Raw genomic sequence first — 17,394 nt, forward strand, 5'->3', positions numbered from 1 at the left:
ATTTAACTCCAGTTATCCAAAATTCTAGTTAAGCCACAGGTCAGTTACTTTCCCCCATGACTTCTAGGCTTTGCAGGGCTGAAGCCCCCATTTATCCAAGGATTTTGGTTTGGCAGTACACAAAAAGAAAATTCCAAAAGGCAAAAGATAATAAAGCAATAAAAAATACATTAAATACTTATTTAGGCAACAGGCCTGAACAGAAAGTGTCACTCTGCTTGAAGAAGTTTTTCATACACTGGAAAACAGTGAATCAACAACATCTGGCATGATTAGGCAAACACCCATGTTTTATTAACTGATCTCTTTCTAGTCAGGTAGGGAGAAAGTCCAACAACATATTCTGGAATTAATGCATAATCCTGCAGGTATGTTGCATAAATTTTAACTTCCTCTTGCAAGGAGAGAAAAGTTGTAAGGAGGGGTGGGCAAACTTTTTGGCCCGAGGGCCACATCGGGGTTCCAAAACTGTATGGAGGGCTGGAGTAGTGTATTAAATTGCTCCCCATAAGAATGTACTACTTACAGTGTACTACTTATAGCTGCCAGTCCTGGTGCGCAGCATGGTAAGGGGGCGGGGAGGTTGGATAAGGGGCAGGGAGTCCCAGGCGGCCTTTCAGGGGGTGGGGGTGTGGATAGGGGTCAGGGCAGTCAGGGAACAGGGAAAGTTGGATAGAGGGTGGGGTCCCGGGGTGGGCGGTTGGGGGGGGGTTGGATGGGTCTGAGGGGGGCAGTCAGGGGGCAGGAAGTGGAAGGGGGCAGAGGTCAGGCTGTTTGGGGAGGCACAGCCTTCCCTACACGGGTGTAGTGTATTAAATTGGTCCCCGTAGGAATGTGCTACTTATGGTGTATTACTTAAGGCTGCCAGTCCTGGTGCTCCATAAGTAGCACATTCCTATGGGGAGCAATTTAATACACTACACCCGTCGGCTCTCGCAGCCCCGCCACACACAGCGCTGATGGCAATGTGAGCGAAGGCTGCGCAGGAGGGGCCGGGGGCTAGCCTCCCTGGCTGGGAGCTCAAGGGCCGGGCAGAACGGTACCGCGGGCCATAGTTTGCCCACCTCTCTTGTAGGGTATACATAATTTGACAGTATCCCTTCACAGCAAAGAGGAAAGTTTTATACACTATTAAAGAAAAACCATAGTTACTGCACCTGAATCTGAATTGAAGGTGCTTCTAAGGCTCTATAAACCATTGGAAGAACACTATTCTTTATTTCATCTGGTGGAGTCTTGGTTAGGAGCAAATCCATTTTTTGCAAGAAAATCAACAAAATCTATAAAACAAGACAACAGAATGTTATGAATACCACAGATTTTACTTCTGTAACATTACACTTTCAATTTGAAGTTTATTATTGCAATATAGTTTTGAAACATTAACAAAAGCTTTCTTATAACAGAGTCAATGGTATTTACACTCACCATGTTGCTAGCCTGAAGGCATGGAAGATAAAATAGACACTTGGACATGTTATTGGATTTTTGAAACAGCAAATAAAAGTTAAAACAAATATACTGACCCTTTTATAAAACAACAAAAAAAACCCACAAGCCTTGTGGACTTTTGTCTTACAATTCCAAAATAGTCCATTATTAAACTTTAGCTATAGAAACACACTCTTGACATACATAGCATTATGGAAATCACTAGTTTCCAAAGAAACCTTCAGTCAAATTCTGCCTTCTGATGCATATGTGCAATTCCCAATTACTTCAACTGAAGTTGCACATATGCATTAGAAGGCAGAATTTGGACCTTACTGAAGGAGCACAGCATTACAGTGACAGTATTGGCACAAAATAGGTTTATTCCTAAAGTGAAACCAAACTTGACATAAAAATGTGTAATTCCCCAAGCAAAATACTTCACCAAGGTAACCTCATTCTTCTTCTGAAAAGCAACACTAGTACCTGTAATAAAAATCTCAAAACCCAACAGCTTTTAAAGAAGACAGAAAGGGTTGAGGAAGTGTCTGTTTGGACATTTGACATACGCCATCAGATAGCCAGACATACTACCACCTAATCATCTGAAAGTTTTTTGGGAGGGGGCGGAGGGGGGCAACCTTTACCCAAGATTCCTATGTTCCCTCTTTGGGCTTGTCAATACCAGCAAAAAAAAAAAAAAGAAAAAAAGAAAAAGAAAAAAGTGGTAGCAAATTTATCCAGTATTGTTTAGTCCTGCTCAGAACAGGCCTGATGATAAATTACAAGTCTGATTTTTGTTACTCTAGACTCACCATATCAATACAATATTACGCTTAATGAAAGGTCTATTGCCCCTTCAGAGAGCCGAATGGTCTGCCATGCTAAAGTTGCATTCCAGACCAGTCAAGGGCAGGTGTGCTACAGAGGCAATGGGCTCAGTGCATTTCAGAGGACGAAATGCCTTGCTTCACTCAAGACTGATCTCTCTGGACAGCTACACAGCAGAACTGAGGTTTGGAAGTTTGTGTTGGATTGGAACAAGGAAATAAATAGAAGATTGATTAGGATTTTGTCAGGAAAAACCTTGAAGGAAAAAATGAGATTTACTTTTAGAACAACATTAATCTACCTGGATTGGTTCTTGCTGTTTAAAAACAGGGCCAAGATCAGGCAGAATTAGCTTGATGTACTCTTCTTTGGTGCACTCCTCAGCAATCAACAGAACATTAGGCAAAACAAAGGGTACCATATCAGGGTTCACAAACTCTGCAGTCAAGTAAGGCAAAATCCGCTGCACTATAACACGCTGAGAAAGAAAAAAGAGGTGTGGTTGCTTTGCATTGCAATAAAATACTATTTTCTAAATTTATTTCAGCCAAGATTTTCTTCATAAAAGTCAGGTTTATACAGTAGTAGACAAATGCAACAATCAGTCCTGAACCTTACTTTAAGAGTAAACTTGCTAAGATAAAAAAATAAAAAAAGACATTACTCAACATTAGATCTTCCTGCAGTAGGATTGTACACGAAGTAGTTCAAAAAGAAAGTTTAATTAAAGATGTAGAAATTTAATCACCCGGGCTACAAATGTTGTTATTCGACTATGTGGTAAACAAGTATTTTTTCCTTCTTATTTTCTTTGGGACTATAAAAACTAAGATTAACAAAAAAGGGAAGGGGATGGGGCCAGTGTTATCATACCATCTACCTGCCATACAGGAGAAGAAATTTGGACTGACAGTCTCTAGCTTTCCAAGCTGCCTGTGAGAATGAAAAGCACAATGGGCCAAGCCCCCTTGGGGAAGAAAGCTTTGCATGACTCAGCAATAAAGAAGCACTGACTAGCTCTAAAAAAAGAATTCAGTAAGTCCAATTGCACTGGAAGGATAGGGACTTGAAAGATGTGGACTGTAAAGCAATGGGAATGGGGAACTTAGGGAGGAAGAGATCTTCTGTTCCAAGTGGGACGAACCCAGAGGAGTTAAGCGAACTCTTCAAGGCAAATTTCGCTACCATGAGAGTTCAAGGTTGACATTTTTTCTTATCTCCAGGAGTATCAGCAGCTGCACGGTATTCCCACATAAAATGAGTTTGTCATACCTCTTCTTCTTCCCTACTATGTTCTACCAATCCCACTGCAGTCCATTATAGAACGGACGTGCATAGACTCCAATACTCTTTATTTTAAAATGATAAAAGATAAAGGAAAACAAACCTTTGGCAGTTTTGGTAGAACCTTTGGTAGCCCTTTAAAAAACTGTGATTTCTGAAGATTATCCCTTTGGAATAAAGAATCAAAATATTGGAGTGTCATTGCCCCAACATCATCAAAGAAAGGTACCTAAAAATAAAGGATAAAAAAGTGTGATCTTTGCGAGAAACCACCACCAATGCTACTGTAAATGTAACATATGTAAAATAATGATCTAATTTATCTTCTCAAATACATTATAATCAACATGCTTTTATCGTTAAGTGGCTACATCTAACAAATAGAAAAGTACATTTTTACACAATAAATAGTATTGTGACTGACAAGTAAACTTCATCATTAAAACAATTGACTGTTTGAGCCAAGCTTTTTAAAGGAAAAACTGATAATATTTGTATTGCTGATATGATCTGTCTAACTTGGTTTATTTTATATGGAAGACAATTATTTATTGCATTACAAAAGCTTGAAGAATGAAGACAAGTTTTAATAAAAGAGCAACCTTACCAAGAAGTACTGTATACTTATTACTTCTACATTATTGGGCTACTTCCTAGACTACTCAGTCTTTGGTTACCTCCCTGAGAATTTACAGCCCTGCTTCAATACATAAAGTGAATGTGAGAGTCATAAAACAAAAGGAAAAGTAGTACCTTTAAGGACAACAGAAAATAACTAAACATTTTAAAATTTCAATTGAAAAGAGCATCAGCTAAAAAAAGTGCATATATTATTTGCTTCTAATCACACATTATTAGCCCTGTTTCATGCAGCTACAGTATTTTCTAGGCACTCACCTTTGTCATTTGATCTGCATCTGGTCTGACTGCAGGAGCTACATTTAATAGTAGTTTTACATGTTCACGTACTTCCTCTGGTATATTCTGAAGTGTACTGGAGCCTAAGCGACTCAGCTGTACAAATAATTCAAGCACATGATCCATGAATACAGAAAACTCTACATACTCATTTTAAGACAACTGATTTGATGCCTTCTTAGTTCTACTTTAAAAATGTAATTTTTATAAATGCAAGCACAAACTTCAGCTGTGGTCATTCCTACCTCTTTTCTTACAGAGGCACTGCATGCTGGCACTGGTTGAAAGCCTGAGTTTACTAAGGCCATGTCTACACGTACAGCACTGCAGTGGCACAGCTGTACTGATACAGCTGCGCCACGGCAGCGTGTGTGGTGAAGACGCCCTATGCCGATGAGAGAGAGCTCCCCTGTCGGCATAATGAAACCACCTCTGCGAGCGGCAAAGGTTTACTGTCGGGAGAAGCTCTCCCACTGATATAGCGCTGTGCACGCTAGCGCTTATGTCGGTGTAACATGTCGCTCAGTGGGGTGGAATATTCAAATCCCTGAGCAACGTAAGTGGTAGAGTAGACATAGCCTAATTCTGTAGCGAAAGGAACTCAACCATATGGCTCATGGCCTCTTTAATAGTGCATTGTGATCTGTATGTCATGATAGAGCTTTAAACGTGACTAAGGACTTGTCTACACTGGCAATTTACAGCGCTGCAACTTTCTTGCTCAGCGGTGTGAAAAAACATCCCCGAGTGCAGCAAGTTTCAGCGCTGTAAAGTGCCAGTGTAAACAGTGCCCCAGCGCTGGTAGCTATGCTTCTCGTGGAGGGGGGATTTTTAGAGCGCTGGGAGAACTCTCTCCCAGCGCTCTGCCGTGACTACACAAGCCACGTTAAAGTGCTGCCGCGGCAGCACTTTAGCATTGCCAGTGTAGACAAGCCCTAAGGAACATCAGTATAACTCAGCATCTCTTCTCTTCCTCCAGCAGACAGGAGGTGGAGAAAGAAAAGTTAATTTCTTTTTCTCTGAAGATAAGTGAGGAGGGCATCTTTCCAATTCAATTGTGGGAGGAAGGGAGGAGTCACCCACAATTTCTCACCTGTGGGTGATTTCACCACCTTTTATTTAAACTCAGCAATTCTCACATGCTAACACAGTTGTTCATTGTCCTGTGGTTGATATCCTGTTTGCTCTCCTCACAGTCAGAGTGGCACATCATATGTCTATCCCCTATTAGCAGCATATGGAGACATAAGGAGCCCCAGGTAGAATGTCAGCACTAGTAGTTTATTCAGGCAATTTGAATTATGCATCTATTTTTATTCTAAGTATTTTATAAAAACTGATTTTAAAGAGGTAGCATGTATGATGTGACCTATTATTGTAACTACATTTATATTGTAGCTCTCGATGTTGTATACTACATTGAGATATCCATTTCTTTTCTTTTTTAAAGTAGCAATTGCTTTTAAACATTGAGACATTTAAAAAGTGATAATCAAATTCAGAACATATTGCTAAGTATAGTAGATACCTGATCTAGCTGTCTACTGAAACTTTTATAAATATCTTTCTTGTTGATCTCAAAAATAGGTTTCCCTTTATTAAATACTGCATACGTGACAGCGCCTAAAGAGTACATGTCACTGGCAGTCTCGCAGCTCACTGAAAGGATGTATTCTGGTGCCAAATACTCAGGATTTGGAAGACACAAGGATGGCAAGTTCGGGTCCCATTCTTTACATAGGAACTTCAGCTGTAAGAAAAACAGTGAAAGAAAATATAGCAGTTGAAGATTTTAAATTGAAAATTACTGAATAAGCAGCAAACAGTCAAATTCCTTCAAATTCATCATAAGTAAAACAACAGGGACACAGTAAAGAAAAAGTGATTGAGTGGCTATATAGGCTAAATGGGTATGCTTTGACTGTTGCAGATATCACACCAAGATGATATAGAATTATGAAACTTGATGAACATTTCAAAGTATGGTTTACATATTTAGGCATAAATTAATCTTTAGAAAAAGAGCTACAGAAAATATGCTACTCGTTTTACTTTATGAAATTAAATGTATTTCTGGATAAGAATTGCCAGTAATACCAGGAACACTGCACTCTGTGGCAGGACGGTAGCCTTGTCCATTGGGCTGTTATTGGTTTATCTTGGTGCCAAGAGTGGCTGGTGACCTGCTGCCTCAAAAACGTTGCACTAGGGGAAAAGGTGGCATCCTCCTGTACTGACCTACCAGTAGATGTAGATGCTGTACTCTGCACAGACAAATGTCACATCCCATTACTAATTCCCTGAACTATTTAGTCCCTGTTAATCCACTCTTAAGTTTCTTTTAAGCAACAACTATCAAGCATGTAGTAGTTCTGCAACATATGTGCATGGGGCTCAAGGATGAAATCACACTCATTTTTAAAGTACAGTACAAGGAATTTTTCACTGACCACTATACTAGGACTAGAACCCAATCCCTAATTTAAGGATGCCAGCTCAAACTCATTTTCAGTTGTAACTCAAGGCAGAATTTGAACTCAGACCTCCAGAAGTAAAGGGCTGATGACCTATCATGCCATATAGCCTCCCCTCTTTTTTTTTTTTTTAAATAAAGAGGTTTAGAGAAATTAGTACATGATACAGTACTAGAATTAGTAGATCATGCAGCCTGCTTTAGACACTATCTACATTTAAAGTAAAAAGCAGACAAAAATAAAGCCTTATTACCTCTTGTTCAGATGGATTTGTTGACTGAATACAAAAATCAAATCCCATAATTTTCCATGCTCCACTTTTATTCAAAATTATATTTTCAGGAGTAATGTTTCCATGGACCATTTTCACACTGCTGTGCAGAAAGGACAAACCTTCAGAGACCTGTTAACGAGGAAAGATTATTTCAAGTTTTTTTGCATATATTCTTTCAAAACACTTGCAAAATATTTACATCAATTATCAGGTGTCATTTATCACAGCAAAGTCTGACTTCCCATGCTCAACTGGCATGTGTTAACTAAGAAACAGTCAAGCCAATCTACCACAAGGGAAGAAAAAATTTCACTCTAAAATTTTTGAAAAAATTAAACATGTATCAAGCAAACCAAATTCAGGTTGAGAACTTGCTCATGGAGTTACTAATGCCACGTTAACTATCACAGGGGCTTGAAAAACCCACTTGCCCAGGATGAGTTGAATGTTCACCAGATGAGTTGGCTGAATGGGGAGCCACTGACCGCTGTTTGCTCATTTCTTTGGTTCATCTCTTACTCTTCTCAAATATTAATGCAAAGTTGTCTCGAAAAATTACTTTTTTATGATCACCATCATTGGTCTTCAGATTACTTATCAAAAGGTATGGCCCACAGGTGTTTTTTTTTTTTTATTTCAGAAGGGTAACTCCAGGCTGAAACCTTGTAGGATAGTATTTAACCTAAAATCAACTATTATAAAAATATACAACCCCTGAAAAACTGTATGTAATGGAATTGACAGCAATTCCTTGAATACCCCAGTGATAATCAGCACCACTATAATGTATTATGTCTGGAACTAATACAGTGTTCTGTGCCCTCACCTCGCTTTTCTCCTCCAGGAGATGGATTTACACTAAACCGCTCTCTCAAGGAGAAGAAAATAGACCAAATTTGCCAAGGATGGCAAGAGGAAAAAACAGTATGGGGTTAAGGCATTGGATAGAGCTAGACTCAGGCTATCTATGTTCTATTCTCAGCATCACCACAGACTTCCTGAGCAACCTGGAGCACGTTACTTAACTTCTCCATGGCCCAGTTCCCTATATAAGAGATAGGGATAATAGTTCCCTTCTCACAGGACTGTTGTAAGGATAGATTCATTAATGTATTTAAGGTGATCAGATACTATAGTGATGTCCACTATAGAAAAACCTATAAGTAAATTTTAAAAAGTTAACACTAATATAACTGGGTTTAACACCATAGACTTAAATGGAGTTGAATGCACTTACATCAGCTGTGAATTAAAAAAAAAAAATCTTATCAATCCTGAATGCTCTGATAGAAATGTCTTGTGCTTTTAGATAAATAATTCCAGAATTCCTAACCAAACTGTCACCCACATGCTTATCTTTATCCACAGTTACTCATATAGGTAAACATGTGCATAGCTGTTAGCAGGATTAGGGCTTAAATTTGTAAACCAATAAAGATAAAACCATTAACATACCTGAAGCAAGCCATATTTGGTTTCCACATCATAAAGTTTGTATTCCTTGATATCAGATGGTAAAGGAGAGGGTAGATTGTCCCAATTGCCAAGAACATTAGCTAAACTTGCAAAGACTGGCTCTGTACAAAATGCCAGGCAATCTCTAAAAAGGGAAGAGGTATCCAATATATCCAGTAAATACATTTAATAAGCTCTTGGTCATGATTTTGAATTACAGAAAATAACTTTCACATGATATATCACCACAATAATCAATATTACTTAAACCATGCTATATGTCAGCTTTTGAAGAATAGCATCTCAAATATTTTAATTCTGTAACAAGATGTCTTGGAAGCACACTGGAAGTCAGAAAGTGGTATTGGTCAGAGTAAGGCATTTGCTACTCTGTATATAGTACTAAAAGTGTGCATAGTGTTTGATAAAGAATACGAATATTTTCCCTGTACTGAGCCAACACAACAAAGGTGTAAAGTAGGAATTCATGTACAAGTTGCAGGATCAGGCTTAGTTAGGACCAGGATTGATAAGATTCTGAGTAAAGCAGCCTTTGTGTACACCAGTCAGCCATAAACCAGAACATTAGGGTCAAAGCCTATGAGACCAAAGTCAGCACCAAACTAGAGCCTTGTTCATAGTGGTAGGCAGAGAAAATAACTGAAAATAAAAAATTCAGCAGAGCAGAGAATATGTGCTGACCAACAATTAATGAAGCAATTGTTGAATATTTAGTGACACTACAAAGTATACAATTTTTTATGGCAAAAATGCTTGAAACACTCATCAAAACGACTGCACAATAAACATAGCATAACTGCGTCTTCATTTACTCTCTCCCTTCATCCCTCACCATGTCCCCACCTCCTCTTTCCCTCTGTGGTTTCATTTCTCCTCTAACATTGTGTTGTAACGTTCACGTCCTATCCTCTCAATAAACGAGGTTGCCTCCCTGTGACTATGCTTGAAATGGCTCTTCATTTAGCCTCTTCCCTGTCTCCTCTCCCTTGGTGGCTGTAAGAGGAGTACACTTGTATATGTACAAAATTACAAGCCTTCTAGCTACTGTCAAGGAGAAGGGGATCATGGTGACTCTTAACTCTCCATATCAGTCTCATGATGCCAGCAAGTGTGCTGCCCACACTGCCTCACAGGTATAGGCTTCAGGTAGCATTGTCAGACTGTTCTTAAGACGCCTGGAACAGCCTTAGCAACTTAAGAGCTGTGGGTTAAGTCTCAATTGTTCTAAAGTCGACAGGGAAAAGCTCTAACTAGTTGGTAACACTTGAGCCTGTTGTGAGAAAGAACTAGCAGGCTCTTTATGAGAAAATAAGAACACTGCCTCCACCTGAGCAAGGAAAATCGAGACATAAGAAAACCAATCAGAATATATTACTCAGGGTGATAAAGTCTCATGCAAACAAATAAAAAACTAAGTATTTGTTGAGTCATTCAAAAGTATCACAGGGAACACTATGCAGTAGGATAAAACTTAATGGATTGTACACTTCACAAGCCAATGAAATTGCTCTCTAAAGTACAATAAGGCCAAAGAAACAAAACTGATGAAACACGAAAGATCCTTGGCTCCTCACCCTCAAAGATTAAGAATCATAGCTTCAGTTCTCCCTACTGCCACCTTTGTGAAGAAGCAAGAATCCTAAAGCAGAATAAATACAAGCGTCAGAAAACCTGACTGAAGATGCTCAACCTTGGTGTTAGTCAGGCTTCCAATTAAACCAATAGGTCCTGGCTCCTCCTGACCCTGCACTTTTTTTTTTTTTTAAATATAACAAAACTGCCTCTACAGAAACTCAGTTTTGTACTGACCCACTAGGTAAGACCAGAACAGGGGATGACGAAGTCACTCAATCTTTTATTCCTATTCACCAACAAAAAGCAGATTTAAGTGCCTGGTGGTACTTAATACTGTTCCAAAACTACAAACTTATGTAAACCAGGAAATACAGAGTTAAGGTTCATGCCCATATAACCTTAACTCTACTCTCATTGAGCGTTGACCTATAAGCCCATAGCACACATTCTTTTACTGTACTGAACAGGAGCTATCTATATCTGCCCTACACTCAAACACCTAGCTTACTCCACAGAAAACACCATATCTGCTAAATTTTACAACCTTTACCCATATGCACATGATGCCATCTAATACTATCCTTTCTCTTACCCGTCACTGAAACCACAGACCACATTCATCTCCCACCTAACTGATGACAATCCCCACAGCCAGAAGACAGCTGGGCTCTGCTACTGACACAACCTACACAATGCAGTGCTGAAATGAGGCATACCGGATCCCTCAGGGTACATAGGCACCTCTTTCCTTAGATTACACTCAGGGGTCAGGCAAAGGGATTCACACACCTCCAGAAGGTCATGACTCCCACCCCAGATTTCCTCATATCATTATCACAGCTCTGCCAAGCTGTGCCAACATCTAATACACCTACATCTAACCCTACTCTTGTACTCCCAGGCCGCCATTTGAAGTTCACCTTCCCATTCCTGTCCCATTAAGCCACTAGCACTTGGGAAGCCATTAGCATGTAAGATGTTGCTTCCTGCTGTCTGGTGACCTCTGAGGGTGCATATATATGACAGGCAGCAGCTTACTGGAGGGGCGCATGCGTCCTTGAGTTATGTACCCAGTGCTGTACATCAAACCAGGCCCCATACTGCCACTATGCGTCACCACCCAGCTGGACTCCCCAACTGCTTCAGCCAGGATTCCCCAGCTATGCCTTTGACCCACCCAGTCTACTTCCCCTGCAAGTCAGCCTCCCATCCCCTGAAAGATATGGCATATACCTTAACTTTGTATTTTCTGATTTTCAGAGGTTTAGATTTGTGTTGCCTTAAGATCACAGTGCACACACACACACAGGAGAGAAGGATGTGAGGCTGACAGGTCGTCCCCCACCACTCACCTTGACACCCACCCCACATATCACCCTTCCCAGTGTTCCATCTCTCATCTTCATCCTCTCCCCTCACCTGAACCACCCAACCTCTCTCCCCTCATACTCACCCCAATTTATCCCCCCTACCACAAACCCAAACCCCTTTCCCCCATTCCTTCTCTATTCCTCTGCCCCCTAGTTCCCCCTCCCAGCAAGCATTTGCATACACAATTAATTTTCTTTTCAAAAATAGTCTGAGCACCTTCTGAATTTTCTGCTGTACTCAGATGACATTTTCCCAAAATAACAAGAGACCTCTTTGACAAAGGCAGATTGTAGCAACATGACTACTACATTTCCAGATTTCTAGCAAGAGCAGGCTCCAGATTAAAATGCCTAGGTGTTGCTCATATTCAATAGCCATAGCATGTCCCATTCAGCCATCCAGATCATGTGAAAACTAGCTGACTAATAACCCACTTGGGTATCATGCACATACACAAGATAATCAGTTTTGTGCATGAGTGTTAGGCTCAAGCCTATCTGTAGAGATTAACTTTGTTAAACAACATTTTCAATACTGCTTCCCCAAAGGAGGCTACATCTCAGGAATTTTTTCGTGAAATGACCTCAAATTTATATCACTATCCCTACCCCAGCGCCCCATGAGATACACTAACTTTCAAGGGAATCTGAGTAACTATGCAGATACAAGATCACTTACAAGAATTGACCTCAAACCGTAAAGCTTTCTCTACCTTAACTATCCGGAAGCTGGCACACACCTATAATTTTAACTTTTTTTAAGCATGGGCAAGGTCTCCTGCTGTAGTTCGGGCAAAGTGAGTGGAAAAGGAGTGGGGAACTGAGGGTGGAAAAACATAGCATTATTCATGACTTTTTTACAAAGTAGAATCCAAAACAAAATAAACCAAAAATCAAGAAAAGCTCTTTGCTTTGCCAGTTACTGTGACTTCAGCCCTCTTTAAAGTGAAGTATAACTGCGCAAAAGAAAGTTTTGTTTTAATGAATATTTTAGCAGTTGAAGTCAGTACATACTGTACCTTTAATATCTCTGAATAATATCAGAAAAAGTGACTCTTTGGGCAACAGTGCAACAAGAACATGGTGACATATGACCTACTTTTATTTTATTTTCTCTATTTGCCAAATCCATATCTTTTGATATTATTTCTGTACATTTTTCCAAATGCCCCAGACCTCTATGTCCAGCAAAAAATTAATACTTACAATTTTACTAAAATTTACCTGGATTCTTCTAATGGATGTTGAACAGTAACTAGTCGAGGGTGTCGAAGCCTTGTTAGTTGTTGAACTCCTCGCTTTAAAGAATCAATAATCTGATCCTTTTCAAATTTCTGATATTTGTCTATTAACTTTTTATCAAAGACGAAAACAGCAAGTTCCTAAAAATAAGCAACTCAGTCAGTATTACCTAAGCCACACAGTAAAGTTAATACAATATGATCCACCAAAGCAGAAAGCAGTTCATTATACATCCATAGCCAAATGCGATACTAACTTATTTCAGTTACTATCACCATGATTTTTTTTAATTTCAATTCAAAAATATATTTCTCCTGAGCCAATAAACTACTGCTACATACTTGATAAAAAATAATGAATTGACTATTAGCACAAGCTTGTGTTAATGGCATAGGCGCCGACTCCGGGACTGGAGCACCCACCGACAGCCCCCATATCAGAGCCTTCCACTCCCCCAGCACCTCCCAACCATCTGCAGCGCCACAGATCAGCGGCTTCCCCTCCCTGTGCCTCTTGCAGATCAGCTGTTTCGTGGCGTCAGGAGGCGCTGGGTGGGAGGGGGAAGGAGAGAGGGCGCAGCGTGCTCGGGGCGGAACTGAGCAGGAAGAGGCAGGGCGGGGGTGGATAGAAGCAGGGTGGGGCATTGGGGGAAGGAGTGGAGTGGGCGTGGGGCCTGGGCAGAGCCTGGGGGAGCACCTCCTGGCAGATTAGAAACTCGGCACCTATGGTTAATGGTACCAGTGCTACTTATGCAATGACTAAGCAGCACATCTGAAGACAGCAGCAGGCCTGATCTTAAATAAATGGGAGTTTTGGATACTCAGCACCTCAAAATCAGCTCAGGTATTGGCAATTTAAATAGTTTGAGAATACACTTACTTTATTTGTTGGAATGATGCTTTGTTAGGATTGACATTTGTATTTTTTCTTGAGCACATTGTAGAGAATGGAAAGAATAAATTATTTCCCTAAACAGTATTTTCCTTAGCGTTTTCTTTTACTCAACTTTTTTTAAAAAAATTACTCAGATGAGAAAATGCAAGTTCTACTGATTTCAGAATGTTTTGCTGTCTCTTAAAAATTAATTTGGGGGAGGACTACCTAATTTGGTAGGTCATATTCAACAAAAAAGTAAGGAGTTTGATAAATTAGGATTTTTGCTAAGAATATTAAGGGGAAATAAGAGGAGAGCACATTATCTCTGGAACTTTTCTTGTGTTATCACATGGCCTGGACTTTGCTTCCAGTTGTGATGCAATTAAGAGGTGAGGGGGATAATTAACCCTTATCCATTGCTTCCTGACTCCCAATATCCAAACAGAAGTTCAATTAATGAATTTTTATTCTATAAATGTCTGCTCCTTGTACAGAAGGAAATATGTTCATAAAATATAAACTAATATAAAACTAGAATTTATATTATTTACCAATATTAATTTGTATCCAAAATGCTAGGTTTCAGCCCAAAGATAAGACAAGGAGGCAACTGTTGGTGTAAATTTGGGTACAAGTGCTATTTTAATGAATATGCATATTCAGCGTGTCAGCTCACAAAAGCTCATGCTCAAATAAATTGGTTAGTCTCTGAGGTGCCACAAGTATGCATCTGATGAAGTGAGCTGTAGCTCATGAAAGCTCATGCTCAAATAAATTGGTTAGTCTCTAAGGTGCCACAAGTACTCCTTTTCTTTTTGTGAATACAGACTAACATGGCTGTTACTCTGAGATCTGTAGAAAAGACCTTAGTTATTTTCTGACTGCCCCTCATCTTTTTACCTCACAGCAAAGGGACAGAAAACAAACGGTGTTCTTTTCTGGAATACAGTTCAGTAGCTCAATGTCATTCAGAATGGAGACCAAAGACACTTGAGTTTCTCATAGCTGATCAAAGCACTTAACCCCTTCACAAAAGCAGTACAAGACATTCCTCTAAATCAGTGGTCTCCAAACTTCTTGGCTCGCACACCTGCAGGGTGACCTGCCGCAGATGCCCTGCCAACGGAAGAAGAACAGAAGACCTGCTGCAGGCAGGCTGCTGGAGGGGAACACCAGCTGTAGACATGCAGAGCTGCTGCTGAAGAAAAAAAACGGCGGAGTGCCAACCGGCGACGTTACTCCTGCCGCGCACCCCCGGGATCATCTCGCGCACCCCAGTTTGGAGACCATTGCTCTAAACCAGGGGTTCCCAAACTGTGGTATGCATACCTCTGGAGTACATGAGACATCTCTGTGGGGGTGCATGGGGAAAAATGTGTAATGGTGAACTTTATTTATTATTTTATTTATTGCATTTTATAATAGGCTACTCAGACGAAGCTTTAAACTCTGTGGGACTTTGTTATATAAAATACGGTAGTTATTTTACTTCAAGATATATCAGTGAGAACATAGATACACAGAGATGTGACTTATAGAGCCTCCTGACCTCCAATCATCACACAGTACAGGTTCAGTTACCGAGCAACTGTCCAGTCTAACTGAGCTCAGAATTTAGGGTTTGTTTTTTTTCCAGTTGTATATGTTGCACTATAACTATATCTGTATGTAAATATAAAATATGGACAGGTTGTATTAAGAAGAACAATGTATAAGTGATGAGACTGGTAAGGGTATGTGGGCAGCTGGTAGATCGGGAATTAGAATAGCAAATTATTCATATAGTCCTTTTTGCGGACTCAAAATTAAGTTATAAATCAACAGATGCCTATTATCTTATATACAGTATTTGTAAAGTGCCTAATTTAAAGGATTATATCCTATATACATTCAGAGACAATTTCGTCCACTACCAAAATGCAATAACCATTGGAAAGGGACCATGATTGCTATACAATAGTTTAGGGAGAGGAAGTGAATGGTATATTTTATACAGTTATACAATTAAAGAAACATATAGGTAAGCAAAATGTAATAGACTTCATTGAAATCTAGTCAGACATTGGGATAACATTGGCTAATCACAAAAGAAATTATAAACTGAATTTTTATGTATATTTAAATGGTCAGTCTAGGCCGCAAATAAAAATACAATTCTTTGATTACTACTTTTTTCTTCCTGTTATAAGAATTTCTGCATTGAGCAAAGGTGAATGGAAGACTTTAGTTGGTTATCAAAAATTAAATGAGATAATATAAGCAACAGGAAATTCAAGTTATGTCAAGTATATGTCTAAATAATAGATATCATAACACAGGGATGAACGTATTCCTTAAAAGAAGATGCCTCTCTCTAATCTAAAATTATGTAATTCACAAAAACTTCAGTGATTATGGCAGAGTTAAAAACCAATGCCAACCTTCTTTCCAACCAACAACAAAAAAGAGGCCAGAGTGGGGAAAAACAAATTGCTTCAGAAGTTCCCAAGGAGTTCAGATACTTAAATGATGGGCCTGGAATAAGTAACTAAGATGTCTGTCTAATCTAGAATGCAAGCCATTAGAGAGAAGGTAATCAGTTTAGGTGTTTGGGAAAGGATATTTAAAGAAAGGAGACAAAATAAACCAACAAAGGGGATGATAATCCAGGAAGATAACCAACTTTTACCAGAGAGCCTACCAGAGAAAAAGAGACAAAGAATTTACTGTCAATCTGTCTTTTATTCTTATAACAATATTAGAAGTAATAAAGCAGCCTGCAGGCTAGAAGTATTGCAGCAACGGCAAAAACAACATACAATATAAGATGGATATGTTTTAAGTCCCCACAGAAACGCTATAATGTAGTTGCCAAATATTTTATAAAGGTCATTTCAAGTTAAATCTCCCAGGGTAGTTGCACAATAACTTAATTTTTTTAAGAGACAAGCAGTATATAGAAAGAAACCCAGTACAACACATTAAAATAATAATTTCTGAGGGGTTTTTTTCGGTTGCTGTATAACTGCTTCATAAAAATTCAGCTTCTATGCCAGAAACTCTTCTTCTGGAAGATTTCACTGAAATTTGACAAGTAATTGTCTTTAAAATTGTTCAAGGTGTTTGTTGAGGACTTCACTTTAACAAATTGTAAATACTAGTGTTAATATTTGCTTTTTCTTGTATGTTGATTTTTACTCAATATTATTAAATATAAGTAAAATAAACTAAATAGATGTGTGCCATTTTCCAGCACACAGCCAAGTGTGAACATATATAAGAAGACTACTGACTGACACCTGGATCTCCACACAAACCAGTACATTTCTGGGTTGTTGTTTTTTTGCCCATTTAATGATGCCTCTAACATTATCTGAGCATTAATATTTTGTAGTAACAAATGTGTTTTAAAAGGTACAGAAGGAATTGTCCATAATATTTTGGGTATTCTCTGACTGCCAAAATAAGTCAATACTTGTTGCAATCTTATGTAATTTCTTTGCTGAAACTCTATAGAAAACATGTATCTTTATAGGATTTTACAAGGACATAAAAAAAACCAAATTCACATACCGAGGAGTTCTCTCCCAAACCAATAAGAAAGTTTCTTTACAATAATAAAACTAATAGTTTTAGATCTGTAACTGTTGTTTCTACCATAGCA

The 17,394-nt window shown here is 39.1% G+C and overlaps 1 protein-coding gene across 3 annotated transcripts in view; it reads right to left on the reverse strand.

Annotated features, from left to right (window-relative positions):
- Positions 1 to 17,394, reverse strand: part of SCYL2 (SCY1 like pseudokinase 2) — a 52,650-nt gene that overhangs the window by 23,206 nt on the left and 12,050 nt on the right. For all 3 annotated transcript variants that reach the window (XM_077831753.1, XM_077831761.1, XM_077831759.1), the window contains 8 exons: positions 12,858 to 13,015; positions 8,668 to 8,812; positions 7,192 to 7,341; positions 5,993 to 6,214; positions 4,444 to 4,560; positions 3,650 to 3,775; positions 2,564 to 2,740; positions 1,158 to 1,280 (listed from right to left, as the gene is read on the reverse strand). In XM_077831753.1, coding sequence (XP_077687879.1) covers positions 1,158 to 1,280; positions 2,564 to 2,740; positions 3,650 to 3,775; positions 4,444 to 4,560; positions 5,993 to 6,214; positions 7,192 to 7,341; positions 8,668 to 8,812; positions 12,858 to 13,015 — 1,218 coding nt within the window. The remainder of the gene's footprint in view (positions 1 to 1,157; positions 1,281 to 2,563; positions 2,741 to 3,649; positions 3,776 to 4,443; positions 4,561 to 5,992; positions 6,215 to 7,191; positions 7,342 to 8,667; positions 8,813 to 12,857; positions 13,016 to 17,394) is intronic.

Source organism: Eretmochelys imbricata, chromosome 1 (assembly GCF_965152235.1).
Source record: "Eretmochelys imbricata isolate rEreImb1 chromosome 1, rEreImb1.hap1, whole genome shotgun sequence".
Taxonomy (NCBI): domain Eukaryota; kingdom Metazoa; phylum Chordata; order Testudines; family Cheloniidae; genus Eretmochelys; species Eretmochelys imbricata.